Below are 18,542 nucleotides of genomic sequence, written 5' to 3'. Positions count from 1 at the left end.
TAAAACTGCACCTACAACTCTTAAGAGTACCATAGATGTAGTAAGTTTGCCAGGGCAAACTTCATCAGAGGAGATCAGTACCCAAGCAGCCTCTTCAACGTTTGGTTCATCTACAGAAAGGGAAACAACATTTTCTGGAACAACAGAAAGTGAAGAATTTACAACTACAAGTAAAATAACTGGGGGTATGTCTGCAGCTACTACACCAAAGGAATCTTCCACAATATCAACGACTGAGGAAGAAAAATCTTCAACAACTTACCCTCCTGAAACTACTCTTTCAACAGTTCAGAGTAAAACCGTATCGTCGGAAGGTATTCCAACGCTCAGTGGATTGACAGAAAAAGAAACAACTCACAGTGAATCGACTCCTTATTATGAAACAGTAGAAAGTGGAGCATTCACATCTGCCATGAGAACCACTGAGGTTGTTCCTGAACTGACATCAGTTCCTGCAATTTATACGAGTACAGAACAAACTTTCACTCCTATAGAATTATCGACAATGTCGGAAATTCGAACCAGTGAAACAACCGAATATTCTTCTACTAAATCTTCTACCCAAACTGTATTTTCCACTCTGGAAAGCAAAACAACAATGGTTAGTTCTACAGAGGAAATCTCTTCAGAGGAGTTGAGCACGTCTGCAGCTGTTACATCAACAGTGATGGGAACCACATATAGTGGATCGACAATTCAATCTGGTACAAAGGAAACTGAAGCTTACACTTCAGCTGGTGTGACTACTGGAAAATTTTCAGGAACAACTGGAACATTTGCATCAGAATCAACAGTTACACCAACGGGATCATCAACATCATCTACGAATATTACAACGGGAGAAGAATTATTCACAACTACAGATCATACTACTCAAATGATACTCACAACCACTGAGGGTGTAACAACAATTTTCAGTTCTACAGAGAAAACTTCTTCAGAGATGATGAGCACTGAAACTCTCTCAACGTTCAATGTAACAACAGAAAGAGAAACAACTTACAGTGAGCCAACTAGTTATTCCGAAACGGCAGAAAGTAGAGAGTATTCATCTGAGGGTACAACATCTGCAACAAAATCCAGTACAGAATTCACTCCGATTAAAGAAATTCTCACCACTTTACTTACCAATGAAACAACAGTAGTTACCACTGAAGCAACTCGAGAAATTTTTTCTGTACCCGAGGCAACTGAAAGTGAAATAATGATAACAAAAGGTCTCTCTACTTCAACAGAAATTGTGGTCACATCTGAATTGATTCCAACTTCTGTAAAAGGGGAAACGACAATAGTATCAACAGAAACAGCTGCTACTTCTGAAACTGAAGAAACAACCGGAGAAGGTACAACACATTTATTCACAAGTGCTTCTATGAATTATAGTGAGACCACAGTAGCAACAACATTGGGAGTAGAAGAAACTACAGTATCCAATGTAACTGAATCAGTTTTATATACGAGTCCAACAAGATCTGTATCTGAGGTGACTCCGCAAGAAACAACAAGTTTTTCGGAGGAAATACCTTTTACCAGTGCTACTTTATCAGAAAAAACAATAACTGTTACAACCGAATACCCATACACAAATCCTATTATGACAACAACACGCACAACAGATAAACCAAAAAGTACAGTCGAACAGAAAACAGATAAAACTAAAACGCCGAAAGGGATCACCGAAATTGATCAGGGAAGAACCACAACAGAATCAACGCGTTCTACTTCACTGGAGCCTTTAACCACTATCATGACAGAAACCACAACAGAATTGATGTTCAACGAAAGCATTCCCATAATTTCCATAGGAAATTATTCGGAGTCTTTGCAGAACGAAACCATTTTCTGTGGAGCAGAAACAGACTGCGCTACCGATGAAGTTTGTGTGAATGAGAAATGTTTAGGAGGGTGTTCTTTGGGTCACTGTGCACCAAACTCCCAATGCACAACGGAAAATCATCAAGTAACTTGCGAATGTCCACCTCGTTTCGTGGGAAATCCTATGAAGATGTGCTTCAAAGGTATAAGAATTATTTAATTTTTGCGTTATTGAAATGAAAATATGAAAAACTTGTAAATATGTACATAAAGACAGTAATATTGAACACGATTTGGTTAAGGGGTTTTTTAACTTTGCTACATTTCTTTGGAGATTACAAATGCTTGTATGGGTCGAGTTTTGGTATGATTTCTCATTTCCTGGATGAAATTCCAATCCTCGTGTGCTGTTGCTAATCTCCAAAGAATTACAGCAAACTAACGTTATGATGTAGATATGTAATGCATGCTAAGTATGCGAATGCCCAATACCGTGTTTTACACCAACTGATGGAAAACAGTCAGAAAATTAACAATTCAAACAAAGTTTCGTGGGCTATCTGCCCACTAAATAATAAACCAATAATATCATACATTTTTAATATTAATATTGTCTAACTTCTAACTAGAACCAGGTCAACCAAAAGTACCTAAACCATGCGAGTCAGATATGGATTGTCTTGAAAGCGAGGCATGTTACATGTCGGTATGCCAAGATCCGTGCGAATTTACTAACGCCTGCGCAGCCACTGCCAAGTGCCAGGCTAAAATGCACAGGCCGATATGTACTTGCCCCAAAGGATACGAGGGAAATCCTGCGGTTAAATGCTTCAAGTCTGAGACAAGTAAGGCCCCACTGCACATATAACTCCTATACATATACATTTTAAAACCAAATTAATTTATTAATCAACAATTTAAACAAAACCATAACGATAAAAATCGACTGAAGAAATAAATATGAAAGAAAAACATCACAGCAATATGGTAGTCCAATCAAAACTCCTGTAAAAAAGTTTGTTCATTTGTACGAATAGTTTTCTGGTAATCTCTTTTATAAATTATGTGAATACTCATATACATACATGTATATATTAGATTAGAATCTCTACTACTTTTCTTTTTTGCACCTTTCCTCTTAGTACGTTGCACTGTAAATGAAGAGTGTCCCATAACTGAGGCCTGCATCAACTACTCATGCCAAAGACCATGTGATGTCCGAAACCCTTGCGCCAACAACGCCATATGCATAAATACCAATCATGGATCAGATTGCAGCTGCGCTGAAGGATACCAAGGAAATGGTTATGTTGGATGTGTACCTGGTAAGTGTTCAAGTGAATTATTGTCTGGGGAGTTACTCATAAGCAGTCCCATGTGAATATAATCGAAAAAGTCCTGCTCTCTTTTCTAGAATTTTCAAGGTTTTCCTTTTTCCAGTTGCTGATTACAAACCAGTTTGCCAATACAACGAAGACTGCCCACCAAACAAGCTTTGCGATCGCTTAAACAGGATTTGTATAAATCCATGTTTCGAAGACAGCTGTGGGGATAATGCCGAATGTCTTCCGAAGGACCATGGAACCGAATGTAGATGTCTACCAGGTTACGCCGGAAACCCTTTCATCTCTTGCGAGAAGGTTTACGGTTGTAGGCAGGATGAGGATTGCAGTTCCAACGAAGCGTGCATCAACGGTCAATGTTCATCTCCGTGTCAATGTGGAACCAACGCTATCTGCGAAGTTATTTACCATAGGGCCACTTGCAAATGTCCTCCGGGATACTTAGGTAACCCAGCTGCGGTATGCCAACCTCCCAAAAATCCCTGCGATCCAAACCCTTGTGGAACCTTCGCTCTGTGCGAGCTAGATAACGGTCATCCGATCTGTTATTGTCCAAAAGGATTAACGGGAAATCCATTCAAGAATTGCGGTAAGTTTCCTCATACGAAATAAGCATATCTTTGATTAATAGTACCTACAACAAATTTCCTTTCACATTAGTCGCTTTTTTTACAGTGCCGGAAGGAGATGAGTGTTCACCAAACCCTTGTGGACCGAATTCAGGATGTAGGGTAGTAGGTGGCAAAGCTGTTTGTTTCTGTCTACCAGAATACGAGGGAACTCCTCCACAAATACCATGCGATTTGCCAAAGAACCCATGTGATCCTTCACCATGCGGACCAAACACCCAGTGTTCGATACTTAGCAATGGATTCGCAAAATGTACCTGCCTACCGGGATATCTGGAAAGTCCAAATACTATCAGAGGTTGTATTGAACAAAAGAACCCATGCGAACCCAACCCATGCGGTGTTGGTGCTCAGTGCGATCCATTCAGGGAACCAGCATGCTTCTGCCCGGTGGGGTTGGTAGGCAACCCTTTCAGAAGTTGCGGAGAACCTGTTATTACCCCGATGTTATGTTCACCTGGACCTTGCGGACTCAACGCCGATTGCTACGTCTCTAACAACCAAGAACAGTGTTATTGTAAGCCAGGATTCATGGGAGATCCTTACTATGGATGCAGATTAGAACCACCGACTCCTTGTTCACCAAATCCTTGCGGCCCAGGTGCTCAATGTATTGTAACACCAGAAGGAAACTCGTTGTGTAGATGTCCAGATAGTTTTGGAGGAGATCCCACAGGTCCTGGTGGCTGTCATGGATACGAATGTGTTGTGGATGAAAATTGCGGTGAACATCAAGCTTGCATGGGATACAGATGTAGAGATCCATGCCCGGGCGCTTGTGGAGTTAATGCGGATTGTAGAGTGGAAAAACATCATCCAGTTTGTACGTGTCGCCACGAGTACACAGGAAATCCAGTGATCAATTGTTTCAAGGTACCAATTATAACAGAGAATGATCCGTGTATGCCGAACCCATGTGGAGTCAATACCATTTGTCAAAACGTCAGAGGACGTGCCGTATGTACATGTTTGCCTGATTTCAAGGGAGATCCACAGTTTGGTTGCCAACCAGAATGTATTCTCAACACAGATTGTCCGATGACTCAAGCTTGCTTGGATAGACGTTGCAAAGATCCTTGCCTCAGTGCTTTGTGCGGCGTTAACGCACAATGTCAAGTGAGGGACCATACAGCTTCTTGTGTTTGCTTGGACGGCTACATGGGAGATCCTCTTTATCAGTGCGTGGCAACACCACCAATTAAGATACCATCGACGAATATTAGCACTCCATGCTCACCATCGCCATGTGGTTATGACGTCGAATGTAATGCTTACGGTCCACAAGTAGCCATTTGTGATCCATGTTTGAGACCAGATGCAGCTTACAACCCACAATGTAGACCAGAATGTTTGACCAACTCAGATTGTGCATTCGATAAAGCTTGTTTGGGAAACACATGTCAAGATCCATGTTTAGGATCGTGTGGAGTTCACGCAATATGTCACGTGGTAACACATACTCCGATATGTACGTGCCCACCAGGTCTACAAGGAAATCCATTTGAACATTGCACAGTACCGATGAAACCCGAAGATAGAACGGAAACTTGTGATAGTTTCATGTGTGGCGCCAACGCAATATGCACGCAAAAGAATAATGGAGTTACATGCAAATGCAGAAAAGGTTTCTTCGGAAACCCTTGGATATCATGCCGACCAGAGTGTGTGATAAACACAGACTGCAGTTTGAGCCAGGCTTGCATTAACAACAAATGCGTTGATCCTTGCAATGGAGTATGTGGAGTTGGAGCTCGATGTGAAGTTTCTAATCATATTCCCATATGTATATGTCCTCCAGGTCAAGCTGGGGATCCATTTGTATCTTGTCATCCATCTAAACCTATACAACCTTCTGGGAATCCGTGCGATCCATCACCATGCGGTCCTTTCAGTAGATGTTTACTTTCGCCACAAGGATTTGCAACCTGCTCTTGCTTACCAAACTATCTCGGCTCTCCACCAGCCTGCAAACCTGAATGTATTGCTACTTCAGAATGCCCACAAACGAGGGCTTGCGTAAATAGAAAATGTGTCGATCCTTGTATTGGAGCTTGTGGAAAAGATTCTGTGTGTAATGTCATCAATCATAATCCAATATGCAGCTGTTCTCCAGGTCAACACGGAGATCCATTCGTAAATTGTTACACACCAAGCCAGCCAGACATACCAAGAACGAATCCTTGTATACCGTCACCGTGTGGACCAAATTCAATTTGTCAAGTGAATAAAGATAGGCCGGTTTGTTCATGCGTGGCTGATTACGTTGGTAGTCCACCCAATTGCAGACCAGAGTGTGTGATCAATCAGGAATGTCCGAGAGATAAGGCTTGTGTGAAGGAGAAATGCGTGAATCCTTGCGTTAATTCTTGTGGTAGAAATGCAAAATGTAACATCGTGAACCACGTTCCTTTCTGTACCTGCTTGGAAGGATACGAAGGAGACGCTTTTATAGAATGTTCGAGAATTCCGATGCCGATGCCTAAGGATCCATGCAATCCATCACCGTGTGGTATAAACGCTCAGTGTACATCGAGTGACGGTGTGGCTAGATGTAGTTGTATTCCTCCATACATCGGAAATCCGTATGCTGGAGGATGCAGACCAGAATGTACCATTGATTCGGACTGTTCGAGCAATTTGGCATGCTTAGCACAGCACTGCAGAGATCCTTGCCAAGGAAGATGTGGAACCAACGCTGAATGTTACGTAGTGAACCATGTTCCGGTATGTTCTTGTGCTAAAGGCTTCGTTGGAGATCCATTCACCTCTTGCAGGCCAGCACCACCTCCCATTCGTGAGTAAATTATTAGTTTTCATAAAAAACATGATAAAGATCCTCGATAAACTGGTAAGACTGAGAATCATATCGTGAATTTCAATATTCTAGCTGAAAATCCATGTGAGCCTTCTCCATGCGGACCAAACAGCATCTGCCAACCGAACCACAACAGGGCAATCTGTTCATGCCAACCAGACTTCTTCGGTAGTCCACCAAATTGCAAACCAGAATGTCTGCTCAGCTCAGAGTGTGCTCTGAACAAGGCATGCATCAATCAGAAATGTGTAGATCCTTGCCCTGGTACCTGCGGAAGGAATGCCAGATGTCAAGTGAAGAATCATAATCCTATTTGCAGTTGTCCGCCTAATTATTTCGGAGATCCATTCGTTTTATGTGAGAAAGAAAGTAAGTCTATTTCATATTGGTCCCTAGTTAAAAAAAATTCGATTATAAATCATTTGGTGTTGTTATTATTTGATGTTTTTTTCATTTATAGCGAGAGAAGTACCACCAACGACGCCATGTGTTCCATCGCCTTGTGGTCCTAATTCTGAGTGCCGCACTAGTCAAAACAGGGCAGTGTGCTCTTGTCTACCAGGAATGTATGGTGCTCCACCAAACTGTCGACCAGAATGCGTCATCAACCAGGACTGCCCTTCACACCTGGCTTGCCTGAACAACAAATGTAAGGATCCATGCATAGGCTCCTGTGGATTCAACGCTCAGTGTATAGTAAGGAACCACAATCCAACTTGCAGCTGCATAACTGGTTTCGAGGGTGATCCATTCTCTGGTTGCAATCCAATTCAAAGTGAGTCGATTTTCTTATGGTTTTTCAGTATTTTGGAATATTTTCGTAACCTACTTTCCAGTTTTATGGTTTTAGACGAATACTTAAGTGGTATTTTTATGCATGTTACTTATTGTTTCTTATTTTCGATTCTATAGTCTCGCCCGAACCAACTCACCCTTGCAATCCCTCACCTTGTGGCCCGAATGCCATTTGCAAAGAACACAATAACGTGGGATCTTGTACATGTCTACCGGAATATTTCGGTGACCCATATACTGGTTGCAGACCAGAGTGCCTAATGAGTAGCGATTGCGCACACAACCAAGCATGTTTCAACATGAAATGTAAAGATCCTTGTCCGGGAAGTTGTGGTTTGAACGCTGAATGTAGCGTTATAAACCACAATCCACAGTGTTATTGTCCCAACGGATACACCGGAAACGCTCTGACCCTTTGCAGAAAAGTTGAACCTAGTAAGATCAATCTAAACCTCGCGTGTCTCACGATCCTAATCTTTCTCTCGCTTCAGTTGAAGAACCTAGAAGAAACCCTTGTATACCATCACCTTGTGGCCCGTACAGTATTTGTCGTGTACAGAATGACAGACCGGTTTGTTCTTGTGACGTTGGGTATATTGGAGCTCCCCCAGCATGTAAACCCGAATGTTTGATTAGCGCTGAATGTTCAATGGATAAAGCATGTAAAAATCAGAAATGTATAGATCCTTGCCTTGGTACTTGTGGCTACAATGCTCATTGCAAAGTGATTATGCATAATCCTGTATGTAGCTGCCCATCTGGGTATATTGGAGATCCATTCAGTAGATGTTATTTGCGACCAAGTAAGCATGATCTTCCAGGTTTTGGAAATAACTAGTGTGACCTCAAACTCCTATCTAAATCAATTGAATCATACTAGATATTTTCAGAACTCTTAGGGGCTTTTTTTCAGCATATTGCATGTTGCTTTTTGTAGAAATACCTGATGTCGAACAAAATCCATGTAGTCCATCGCCTTGCGGTTCATTCTCTCAATGCCGTGTACAGAATAAGAGGCCTGTTTGTTCTTGCTTGCCGAACTATTACGGTAGACCACCTAACTGTAGACCCGAATGTACAGTAAGTTCCGAATGTGACCCGATGAGAGCATGTCAAAATCAAAAATGCATAGATCCATGCGTTGGTTCATGCGGTATCAATACAGAATGTGAGGCAATAAATCATGTACCCGTCTGTTTCTGCCTTCCATTGTTCACCGGGGATCCTTTCGTTGGATGTCAAGAATGTAAGCAAATACAGGAATAGCCAAATAACCATCGAGTCTAAGAGTTTACTAACTGATTTCTATGTATTGCCTCACGGTAAAAGCGATTTTGTGAGATATGATGAAATTTCAGTACCTCCACCAGTGGAAGAGGAAAGACATCCTTGCAATCCCTCACCTTGTGGTGCCAACGCAGTTTGTCGCGAACAAAATGGAGTAGGTTCTTGTACATGTTTACCGGAATATTTCGGCGATCCATACGCTGGTTGTAGGCCAGAATGTGTAACGAATAGCGATTGTACGATGGATAAAGCATGTTTCAATAATAAATGTAGGGATCCTTGCTCTGGATCTTGTGGTCTGAACGCAGAATGTAAGGTTTACAATCATGCTCCCAACTGCTATTGCCTACCAGGATACACAGGAAACGCATTGGTCTCTTGTCACGTCATACAACCTAGTAAGCTCTTTTCTTTTCTTCCAACTGGATCAATATCAAGTTATCAACCACAACAGATAGATATTGCTCCAGTTGAAATACTCTTCTGTCTTCCTTTCCATACATGAAATGTTTTCCTTCAGTTGTGGAAGAAAGAGATCCATGCCAACCTTCACCATGTGGGCCTTTCAGTGAATGTAGAGTTGTAAATGGGCATGCCGTATGCTCATGCCAACGGAATTATATCGGTGCACCGCCAGCATGTAGACCAGAATGTACAGTTAGTTCTGAATGTTCCCAAGATAAAGCATGTATTGGGCAAAAATGTAGAGATCCTTGTCCTGGAACTTGCAGTCCTAATGCGAGATGCAAAGTTATTAATCATAACCCGATATGTAGTTGTCCGCCAAGTTACACGGGAGATCCTTTCCAACTGTGCATCGAAGAAAGTAAGATCATTTTCCTTTCCTCATGCAAACCATTACAATCCGACTGTACTGGTTTGCAATCATCTTCTTCAATGTGTGAACATACTCTTGATTCTTCATTTTTATTTAGGAAAACCTTTACCAATACCACCTAGCGATGCATGTTTACCATCACCTTGCGGACCGAATTCCCAATGTAGGAACATAAACGGTCGAGCCGTATGTTCCTGTTTGCCTGACTTTGTTGGTCGTGCACCGAATTGCAGACCTGAATGTACCATTAACACTGAATGTCCTGGAAACTTGGCTTGTATCAGGGAAAAATGTAGAGATCCTTGTCAAGGTTCTTGCGGTTCGAACAGCAATTGCAGGGTGGTTCAACATTCTCCAGTTTGCCAATGCAACATTGGTTTCACTGGAGATCCATTCGTGGGATGTACTCAACAAACGATAGTTGAGGAAGAGCCACATCCTTGTAACCCATCGCCTTGCGGCTCAAATGCTGTTTGCACCGAGAGAAACGGCGTAGGATCTTGTACGTGTTTGCCTGAGTACTTCGGGGATCCTTACACAAGTTGTAAACCTGAATGTGTGATAAACAACGATTGTCCTAGAGACAAAACATGTGTTAACATGAAATGCAAAGATCCTTGTCCAGGAACATGCGGCTTGAACGCTGATTGTAGGGTATTCAATCACGCCCCAAGTTGTTACTGTATCGATGGTTATACTGGGAACCCAACCATAGCATGTCACATCATCCAACCTGGTATGTACTCTTACTTCTATTTCTCTTTGTTTTCAATTTATCCTTATTGTTTTTCTCTACGAACTATTTCTATACTATACTATAATTCATACTTTACTATTCTGTACAACTTCAGTGGTTGAAGAGAAAGACCCATGTCAACCATCTCCTTGTGGCCCATACAGTCAATGTAGGGTTGTAAACGGACACGCAGTATGTTCTTGCGATACAAACTACGTAGGTTCCCCACCAAACTGTCGACCAGAATGTATGATAAGCGCTGACTGTCCAATGGAACTTGCATGTATAAACCAGAAATGTCAAGATCCTTGCAAAGGAACATGTGGTATAAATGCAAGATGCCAAGTTGTGAATCACAATCCGATATGTAGTTGTTCCCCTGGTTTCACCGGAGATCCATTCGTCAGATGTCAACAGGAAGAGAGTAAGCGCAATAATTGAAACTAATACCACACATATACTTAACTACACCGAGCGTAAACTATAGAAACAATAGAATATTAACCAACTAAAGCTATCAACAAAAACATCGCCGAATGACTAACTGAAACACAACACGGAGCACGGCATCATTTTAAATCACCTACACAAAATTACTTGACAGGGATATATTTTTGAATACACGATTTCAACTCTAGGAAAACCAGCTCCTCCTGAAAATGTATGCGTTCCCTCACCATGTGGACCAAATGCCAGATGTAGAGAAATAGGAGATATACCAACATGCTCTTGTCTAGCAGGTTATATTGGTAGACCACCGAATTGTAGACCAGAATGTACAATAAATGCGGAATGTTCAAGTGCTTTAGCATGTCAGAACGAAAAATGCATAGATCCTTGTCCAGGGTCTTGTGGGATAAATGCTGATTGTCAAGTGATAAACCATCGTTCCGTATGTTCTTGTCGAGTAGGATTCACCGGTGATCCGTTTGGTGGATGCTCACAAATTCCAAGTAAGGCACTTGTTAAGTTTTCGAAGGTACACCCCATTCAAAATGAAGGCGTTCGAATATCAACTTTACCTTTTAAAATTTTGAAATTGATACATTCGGTCTTTTCGCCAAAAAGAATGGGGATTCCTTCGATTCGTATGAAATCCCGAAATGAAGGACGAGTGTGAAATTGACGTGGAAAAATTTTAGTTGTACAACCTACTGAAGAACCGAGAAACCCATGTAACCCATCACCATGCGGCGCTAATGCTGTTTGCAAAGAAAGAAACGGAATTGGGTCTTGTACATGTTTGCCCGAATATTTTGGAGATCCTTATACCAGTTGTAGACCAGAATGCGTGACCAATACTGATTGTCCCAGAAATAAAGCATGTGTTAACAATAAATGTATAGATCCTTGTCCTGGAACTTGCGGCTTGAACGCGGAGTGTATTGTGAGCAATCACGCTCCAGTATGCAATTGTTTCCCAGGGTATACAGGAAATCCCCATACATCCTGCCATCTACCGCAACCTAGTAAGACTCTCTCTTTTTCCTATTCTTGTATCTATTCAACATTGTATGAACTTTTCTCAACTCTCTTATCTTTCTACAGTTGTGCATGATCATGTAAATCCTTGTCAACCATCTCCATGTGGACCTTACAGTGTTTGTAAGATTGTAAATGAACACGCTGTATGCTCTTGTCAAGCCAATTACATAGGATCCCCTCCTGCATGTAGACCAGAATGCATGGTCAGCTCAGAATGCCCACAAGACAAAGCATGTATAAAAAATAAATGTCAGGATCCATGCCTAGCCACATGTGGAATCAATGCAAGATGTAACACGATAAATCATAACCCTATATGTACATGTCCCTCAGGTTTTGTAGGGGATCCATTTGTCCAATGTATAAGGGAAATAAGTAAGCTATTACCTTTCTTCGGTGACTTTTGTACATTTAGTTTTTACTCACTTCATTCTTTAAATCTTTCTATATTCAATTCAGTTCTATTTGATGTGATGATTTTCCGATTAATCTAGTGGCAAATTCCGCATACCAATCAAAATATTTGGGTACTTTATTCAACCAGAATACACAAAACAAGTTACAATTCGAAATCTGCCACTAGATCAAACTTTTCCTATTCTTTTATGCATGTATCATTTGAATTTTTTAGCAACTACTCCGAGACCTAGTGAAAACCCTTGTATACCATCGCCTTGTGGTCAGAATTCTCAATGTAGAAATGTGGCGGGTCAAGCAGCATGTTCTTGCTTGCCAAATTACATCGGGCGCGCACCAAATTGTAGACCCGAATGTACAATAAACGAGGAATGCCCAAATAATCTAGCATGTCAGAAAGAGAAATGCATTGATCCTTGTCCAGGGTCTTGTGGATCTTTCACTAATTGCATTGTAGTGAATCATGCTCCAAACTGTCAATGCCTAGCTGGTTTTACTGGTGATCCATTCACTGGTTGTTCCCAGATTCCACCTTGTAAGATTCAAATTTTCACAGATTATATGGTGGATACTTCAATAGTCAATACCTTTCTTAGTTGAAATAACCATCATAAAATCAATTTGCCTTATACTCTTGAGCTTCTTCTTCATTTCTGCCTTTCCCTTCTAGCTCCGACTACTGAAAGACCTAGAAATCCATGTGATCCATCACCATGTGGTGCTAACGCTGTATGCAAAGTACAGGGAACAGCAGGTTCTTGTACATGTTTGAATGAGTACACAGGAGATCCTTATACTGGTTGTAGACCAGAATGTGTAACGAATACAGATTGCGATAGAAGCAAGGCTTGCGTGAATAATAAGTGTATAGATCCATGTCCAGGCACATGCGGTATCAATGCTGAATGTAGAGTTTTAAATCATGCTCCATCTTGTACCTGTATAGCAGGATATACTGGTGAACCTACACGACTTTGCTACGTTTTAAAACGTAAGAAATCATTGCAGTTAAAAAAACTTTAATTATTCAAGTCAAACGTTTTTTCTTAACTACCACTTTTTTGTACAGCGGAGAGGAAGCCAAATTTCCCTTGCCAACCTTCACCATGTGGGCCATACAGTCAGTGTCGTGCTATAAACGATCAGGCTGTATGCTCATGTTCGCCAGGTTTCATCGGATCGCCTCCTATGTGTAGACCTGAATGCATCATAAGTTCAGAATGCCCTCAAAATCTCGCTTGTAAAAATCAGAAATGCATTGACCCATGCCCTGGTACTTGTGGATTAAACGCCAATTGTAGGGTCATAAACCATAATCCTATATGTGGCTGTTTGCCAGGTTTCTCTGGGGATCCTTTCACAAGCTGTTCTCGAATACCTCAAACAAGTATGCTCTTTATATTTCCTGAAAGGAAACTGTTGAGAAATAGTATTTCGAACAACACTCAACATTTTCTTTTCATTCTTTACATGTTTACTTTCCTATTCTATCATTCTATACTCATATAATTCTTGTAGCTCCTCCACCTAGACGAGTAGCATGTGAACCTAGTCCCTGTGGACCAAACTCTCAATGTAGAATTGTTGGTGATCAGCCTGCATGTTCTTGTTTGCCAAATTATATAGGTCGTCCACCAAACTGCAGACCTGAATGCATAAACGATCTTGAATGTCCGAATCATTTAGCATGCAAAAACGAAAAATGTAGAGATCCATGTCCTGGATCTTGTGGAAATAATGCCCAATGTACAGTTGTGAACCATAAGACTGTATGCTCTTGTTTACCTGGTTATATCGGAGATCCTATCAGTTCTTGTAGAATTGCCCCTCCTCCATGTAAGATAAACAAGTTTATTTTTCACTAACAACAGTGCACTTCAAATATTTACCTTTTCTCAATGCGGTGATTTTCCTGATATCCAAATGCCCTTACACCTTAACGTTTCTTCCGAATAACTGATAGATTTTGTAACATTCAAATAGGTTTGATAGAACGAACGAGCCTCAACACCGAAAATTTCATACTCATTTACTCAATATTTCAGCTACTGAGGGACCACCACCATCACCTTGCTATCCTTCACCTTGTGGACCAAACGCAGAATGTAGAGAAAGAAACGGCGCTGGGGCTTGCTCCTGCGCTACTGGCTTTTTCGGAAACCCATACGACAAAGACCGAGGTTGTCATAGAGAATGTGAAAGAAGCAATGACTGTGCCCCACAGTTAGCTTGCGTCAATTTCAAATGCGTGGATCCTTGCCCTGGCACTTGTGGATTATTGGCCCAGTGCAGTGTTACCAACCATATACCTACGTGTACATGTTTGGAAGGATTCACTGGCGATCCGTTCTCGCAGTGCACAGAAATAAGACGCAAACCGGAGCCGATGCCACAAGATCCTTGTCTGAGATCACCATGTGGACCTAACAGTCAGTGTAGAAATGTCAACAGACAACCTGTTTGCTCTTGTTTGCCAAATTACGTTGGAAGCCCACCAAACTGCAGGCCAGAATGTGTAGTGAGCTCGGAGTGTACAGAGGATAGAGCCTGTATCAACAACAAATGTGCTGACCCATGTCCAAATACTTGCGGAATTGGGGCACAATGTACCACGAAATACCACAATCCCATATGCGCATGTCCTCCTGGTTACACAGGAGATCCATTCACTAGGTGTTCTCCGCAACGTAAGTTCTCGTTTTTTTATTAGTTAATGTTCATTAATCTAATTATACATTGATCTCATCACAGCTGTTGAGGAGGAGCAAACAGAGAGACCTCCATCTTGCCAACCATCACCATGTGGTCCAAACTCTCAATGCAGGATGATAGGAGGAAACCCATCCTGCTCTTGTTTGCCGGAATACATCGGGATGCCACCAAATTGTCGCCCAGAGTGTGTTTTAAGCTCAGAATGTACAAGTCAGTTGGCTTGTATCAAACAGAAATGTCGAGACCCTTGTCCAGGATCGTGTGGTGTGAATGCCAAATGTACCATACTGAACCACACTCCTATTTGTACTTGCGAAGATGGTTACGAAGGTGATCCTTTCACCCTCTGCTCCATCAAACCAGCCGTCACAGAACCACCACCAAGGAGCGATCCATGTAATCCATCACCATGTGGACCAAACACAAGGTGCGACAATGGAATATGCACGTGTCTGCCAGAATATCAAGGAAATCCATACGAATCTTGTCGTCCAGAATGTGTTTTGAGCGCTGAATGTACAAGGGACAAGGCTTGTATCAGGAACAAATGTGTAGATCCTTGCCCAGGTGTGTGCGGACAGAATGCCAGATGCGATGTTATCAACCATATTCCAACATGCTCGTGTCCAGATGGTCTGGCTGGAGATCCATTCACGTTGTGTAGATCAGCTCCGAAACCACCAGAAAGGAGAGATCCTTGCAATCCTTCGCCATGTGGACCTAACAGTCAATGTAGAAACATCAACAATAACGCTGTTTGTTCATGTATTTCCGGATATTTTGGAGCTCCACCAAACTGCAAACCAGAGTGTATTGTCAGCGCAGAATGCGCGCCAACCAGAGCCTGTATCAATCAGAAATGTATAGATCCTTGTCTAGGGTCATGCGGTATTGGCGCTAGGTGTGAAGTGATCAACCACAGCCCTATATGTAGTTGTCCCGAAGGACAGACTGGAGATCCTTTCACTTCATGCAGAGAAATCAGAATTTCTCCCACTCCACCACCGGTCGTCAATCCATGCGATCCATCTCCATGTGGACCAAACTCATTATGTAGGGTGGTAGGTGATCAAGCATCTTGCACTTGTGTCCAGGGTTACGTTGGAAATCCACCTAGCTGCCGACCTGAATGCATAATCAATCCTGACTGTCAGGCAAACTTCGCTTGCGTCAACAACAAATGTATAGATCCATGCCCAGGAAGCTGTGGAGAAAACACAGTATGTAAAGTTATAGGCCATACAGTATCATGCTCTTGCTCACCAGGATACACTGGCAATCCGTTTGTACAGTGTGTCGTTCAAGCTAAAGACGAAAAAATAAACCCTTGCGAACCGTCCCCGTGTGGAACGAACGCTGAATGTAAACAACAGAACGGAGTGGGGTCTTGCAGCTGTATTCAGGGTTACCAAGGAAATCCATACGAGAGTTGTAAGCCGGAGTGTGTATTGAGTTCCGATTGTCCAACGAATAAGGCTTGCAACAGGAATAAATGCGTGGATCCATGCCCAGGTGTATGTGGAGTAAACGCTGAGTGTGCTGTAGTAAACCATATTCCAACATGTACATGCGCTACAGGATTCGAAGGAGATCCATTCACGGAATGCCGAGTACCACCACCACTACGTAAGTACCCAACCCTTAAACTTAACCTTTAACGATACCATTAGACTTAAACCTAATGAGGTCGTCTTTGCAGCTACTTCCCCTACAGTATTCGATCCTTGTCAACCGTCGCCATGTGGACCAAACAGCCAGTGTAGGAACGTGAACGGACAAGGAGTATGCTCCTGCCTGCCAGAATTCTCAGGATCACCACCGAATTGCAAACCAGAGTGTGTAGTCAGTTCTGAGTGTTCACCGAATCAAGCGTGCCATAATTTCAAATGTGCCAATCCGTGTGCTGGCTCTTGCGGCTTAGGAGCCAGGTGCGAAGTTATAAATCACAATCCGATTTGTAGTTGTCCAACTGGTTTCACTGGTGATCCGTTTGTTAGATGCCGAGAAATACCGCCAGAAGTAAGTGGCTATTTCCAGTTTACCACCACATCGAATACCTCCAACGAATTCAGTTACTCATTTATGATTTTTTCGCAGCCTAAACCCAGACCAAATCTGAATCCATGTGTGCCATCGCCCTGCGGGCCAAATTCTGAATGTAGAGTGATCGGAGAACAGGCTTCATGCTCTTGTTTGGCCAACTATCAAGGACCGCCACCAAACTGTAGGCCGGAATGCATCGTGAATACAGACTGCCCCTCAACGAAGGCATGTATAAGCGAAAAATGCCGAGACCCCTGCGTTGGATCTTGCGGTTTCAACGCAGAGTGCAGAGTTCAGAACCACATCCCGATATGTACTTGCGTCGAAGGTTTCGTCGGGGATCCTTTCACCCAATGCCAACCTAAGAGGGTTGAACCGGTTGTGCCGGAAGATCCTTGCTCTCCAAACCCTTGTGGGCCAAACGCTCAATGCGACAATGGGTTATGTTCGTGTTTGCCGCTTTATAATGGGGATCCGTACAGGGGATGTAGACCTGAGTGTACGATGAACACCGACTGTTCGCCGAACAAGGCTTGCAGCAACTCCAGATGTATTGATCCTTGCCCTGGAGCCTGCGGACAAAACGCTGACTGCTCTGTCATCAACCATATACCAACTTGTAGCTGTCCAGCTGGATACGAAGGAGATCCGTTTACTGCTTGCAGGATTGCTGTACCAGGTTTGTTTCCAGCTATATCTAACTCTTGATCGCACCAACCTTGACCTTATCCTCATTAGTACTGGTTTAATGCTCTTCTACTGTTTTCCTTCCAGTTGTGACTAGAAACCCTTGCGAACCATCACCGTGTGGACCGAACAGTCTCTGCAGAGTGAACAACGATGTAGCAGTCTGTTCGTGTCAGCCAGGATTGATAGGAAGTCCACCATCTTGCAGGCCAGAATGTGTTGTAAGCGCGGAATGTCCACTTCAACAAGCCTGCTTGAACAACAAATGCATCGACCCTTGTCCTGGAACATGCGGCATCAACGCCAAATGTCAAGTGGTCAATCACAATCCAATTTGTAGCTGTCCAAATGACCTCACCGGAGATCCGTTTTCTAGATGCTACCCAAGGCCAGGTTAGTTGAAAAATTCATTTATATTTGATGGTTTATTCACAGTATCATCGTATAAATTTGTACGTTCGAATCTAATCTGTATTTTTTGTTGCAGTCGAACCGCAGCCGCCGATAAACCCCTGTCTGCCGTCGCCGTGCGGTCCTAACGCCGTCTGTCAAGTGCGCGGTGACAGTCCGGCATGTTCTTGTCTCGAGAATTACGTCGGTTTGCCGCCCAACTGCCGTCCGGAGTGTACCATCAACCCGGAGTGTCCCAGCGACCGTTCGTGCATAAATCAAAAGTGTCGAGACCCTTGTGCGGGCAGTTGCGGTTTGAACGCGGTGTGTAACGTCGTTAACCACAACCCGGTGTGCGCGTGCGTGCAAGGTTACACCGGAGATCCGTTCAGAGGCTGTTCCGTCCAACCTGGTAAGTGCCTTCAAGATTTCTCATGTTTAGATCTGAGGTTTGGAAGGTATAAATGTGATTTTTTTTGATTAATGAGAATGATAAGCTACTGACTTTGAGTTCTATGAGTAACTGAAGTATTCTTGGAGTTGATTTTCA

The 18,542-nt window shown here is 42.7% G+C and overlaps 1 protein-coding gene across 1 annotated transcript in view; it reads left to right on the top strand.

The window, feature by feature from the left end:
* LOC123314117 overlaps nt 1-18,542 on the top strand; it is a 169,261-nt gene that overhangs the window by 110,869 nt on the left and 39,850 nt on the right. Inside the window, exons 26-50 of the mRNA XM_044899235.1 lie at nt 2,958-3,140; nt 3,256-3,747; nt 3,834-6,581; nt 6,675-6,971; nt 7,063-7,377; nt 7,515-7,832; nt 7,889-8,200; nt 8,335-8,643; nt 8,756-9,082; nt 9,205-9,510; nt 9,620-10,258; nt 10,374-10,682; nt 10,897-11,211; nt 11,401-11,727; nt 11,807-12,118; nt 12,375-12,695; nt 12,831-13,151; nt 13,230-13,547; nt 13,679-13,996; nt 14,206-14,847; nt 14,912-16,498; nt 16,572-16,891; nt 16,970-17,594; nt 17,690-17,995; nt 18,090-18,404. Of these exons, the coding sequence (XP_044755170.1) occupies nt 2,958-3,140; nt 3,256-3,747; nt 3,834-6,581; nt 6,675-6,971; nt 7,063-7,377; nt 7,515-7,832; nt 7,889-8,200; nt 8,335-8,643; nt 8,756-9,082; nt 9,205-9,510; nt 9,620-10,258; nt 10,374-10,682; nt 10,897-11,211; nt 11,401-11,727; nt 11,807-12,118; nt 12,375-12,695; nt 12,831-13,151; nt 13,230-13,547; nt 13,679-13,996; nt 14,206-14,847; nt 14,912-16,498; nt 16,572-16,891; nt 16,970-17,594; nt 17,690-17,995; nt 18,090-18,404 (12,582 nt within the window). The remainder of the gene's footprint in view (nt 1-2,957; nt 3,141-3,255; nt 3,748-3,833; nt 6,582-6,674; nt 6,972-7,062; nt 7,378-7,514; nt 7,833-7,888; nt 8,201-8,334; nt 8,644-8,755; nt 9,083-9,204; nt 9,511-9,619; nt 10,259-10,373; nt 10,683-10,896; nt 11,212-11,400; nt 11,728-11,806; nt 12,119-12,374; nt 12,696-12,830; nt 13,152-13,229; nt 13,548-13,678; nt 13,997-14,205; nt 14,848-14,911; nt 16,499-16,571; nt 16,892-16,969; nt 17,595-17,689; nt 17,996-18,089; nt 18,405-18,542) is intronic.

This window comes from Coccinella septempunctata, chromosome 5 (genome assembly GCF_907165205.1).
Source record: "Coccinella septempunctata chromosome 5, icCocSept1.1, whole genome shotgun sequence".
Taxonomy (NCBI): Eukaryota; Metazoa; Arthropoda; class Insecta; order Coleoptera; family Coccinellidae; genus Coccinella; species Coccinella septempunctata.
This window is presented reverse-complemented; position numbering and strand designations above follow the sequence as displayed.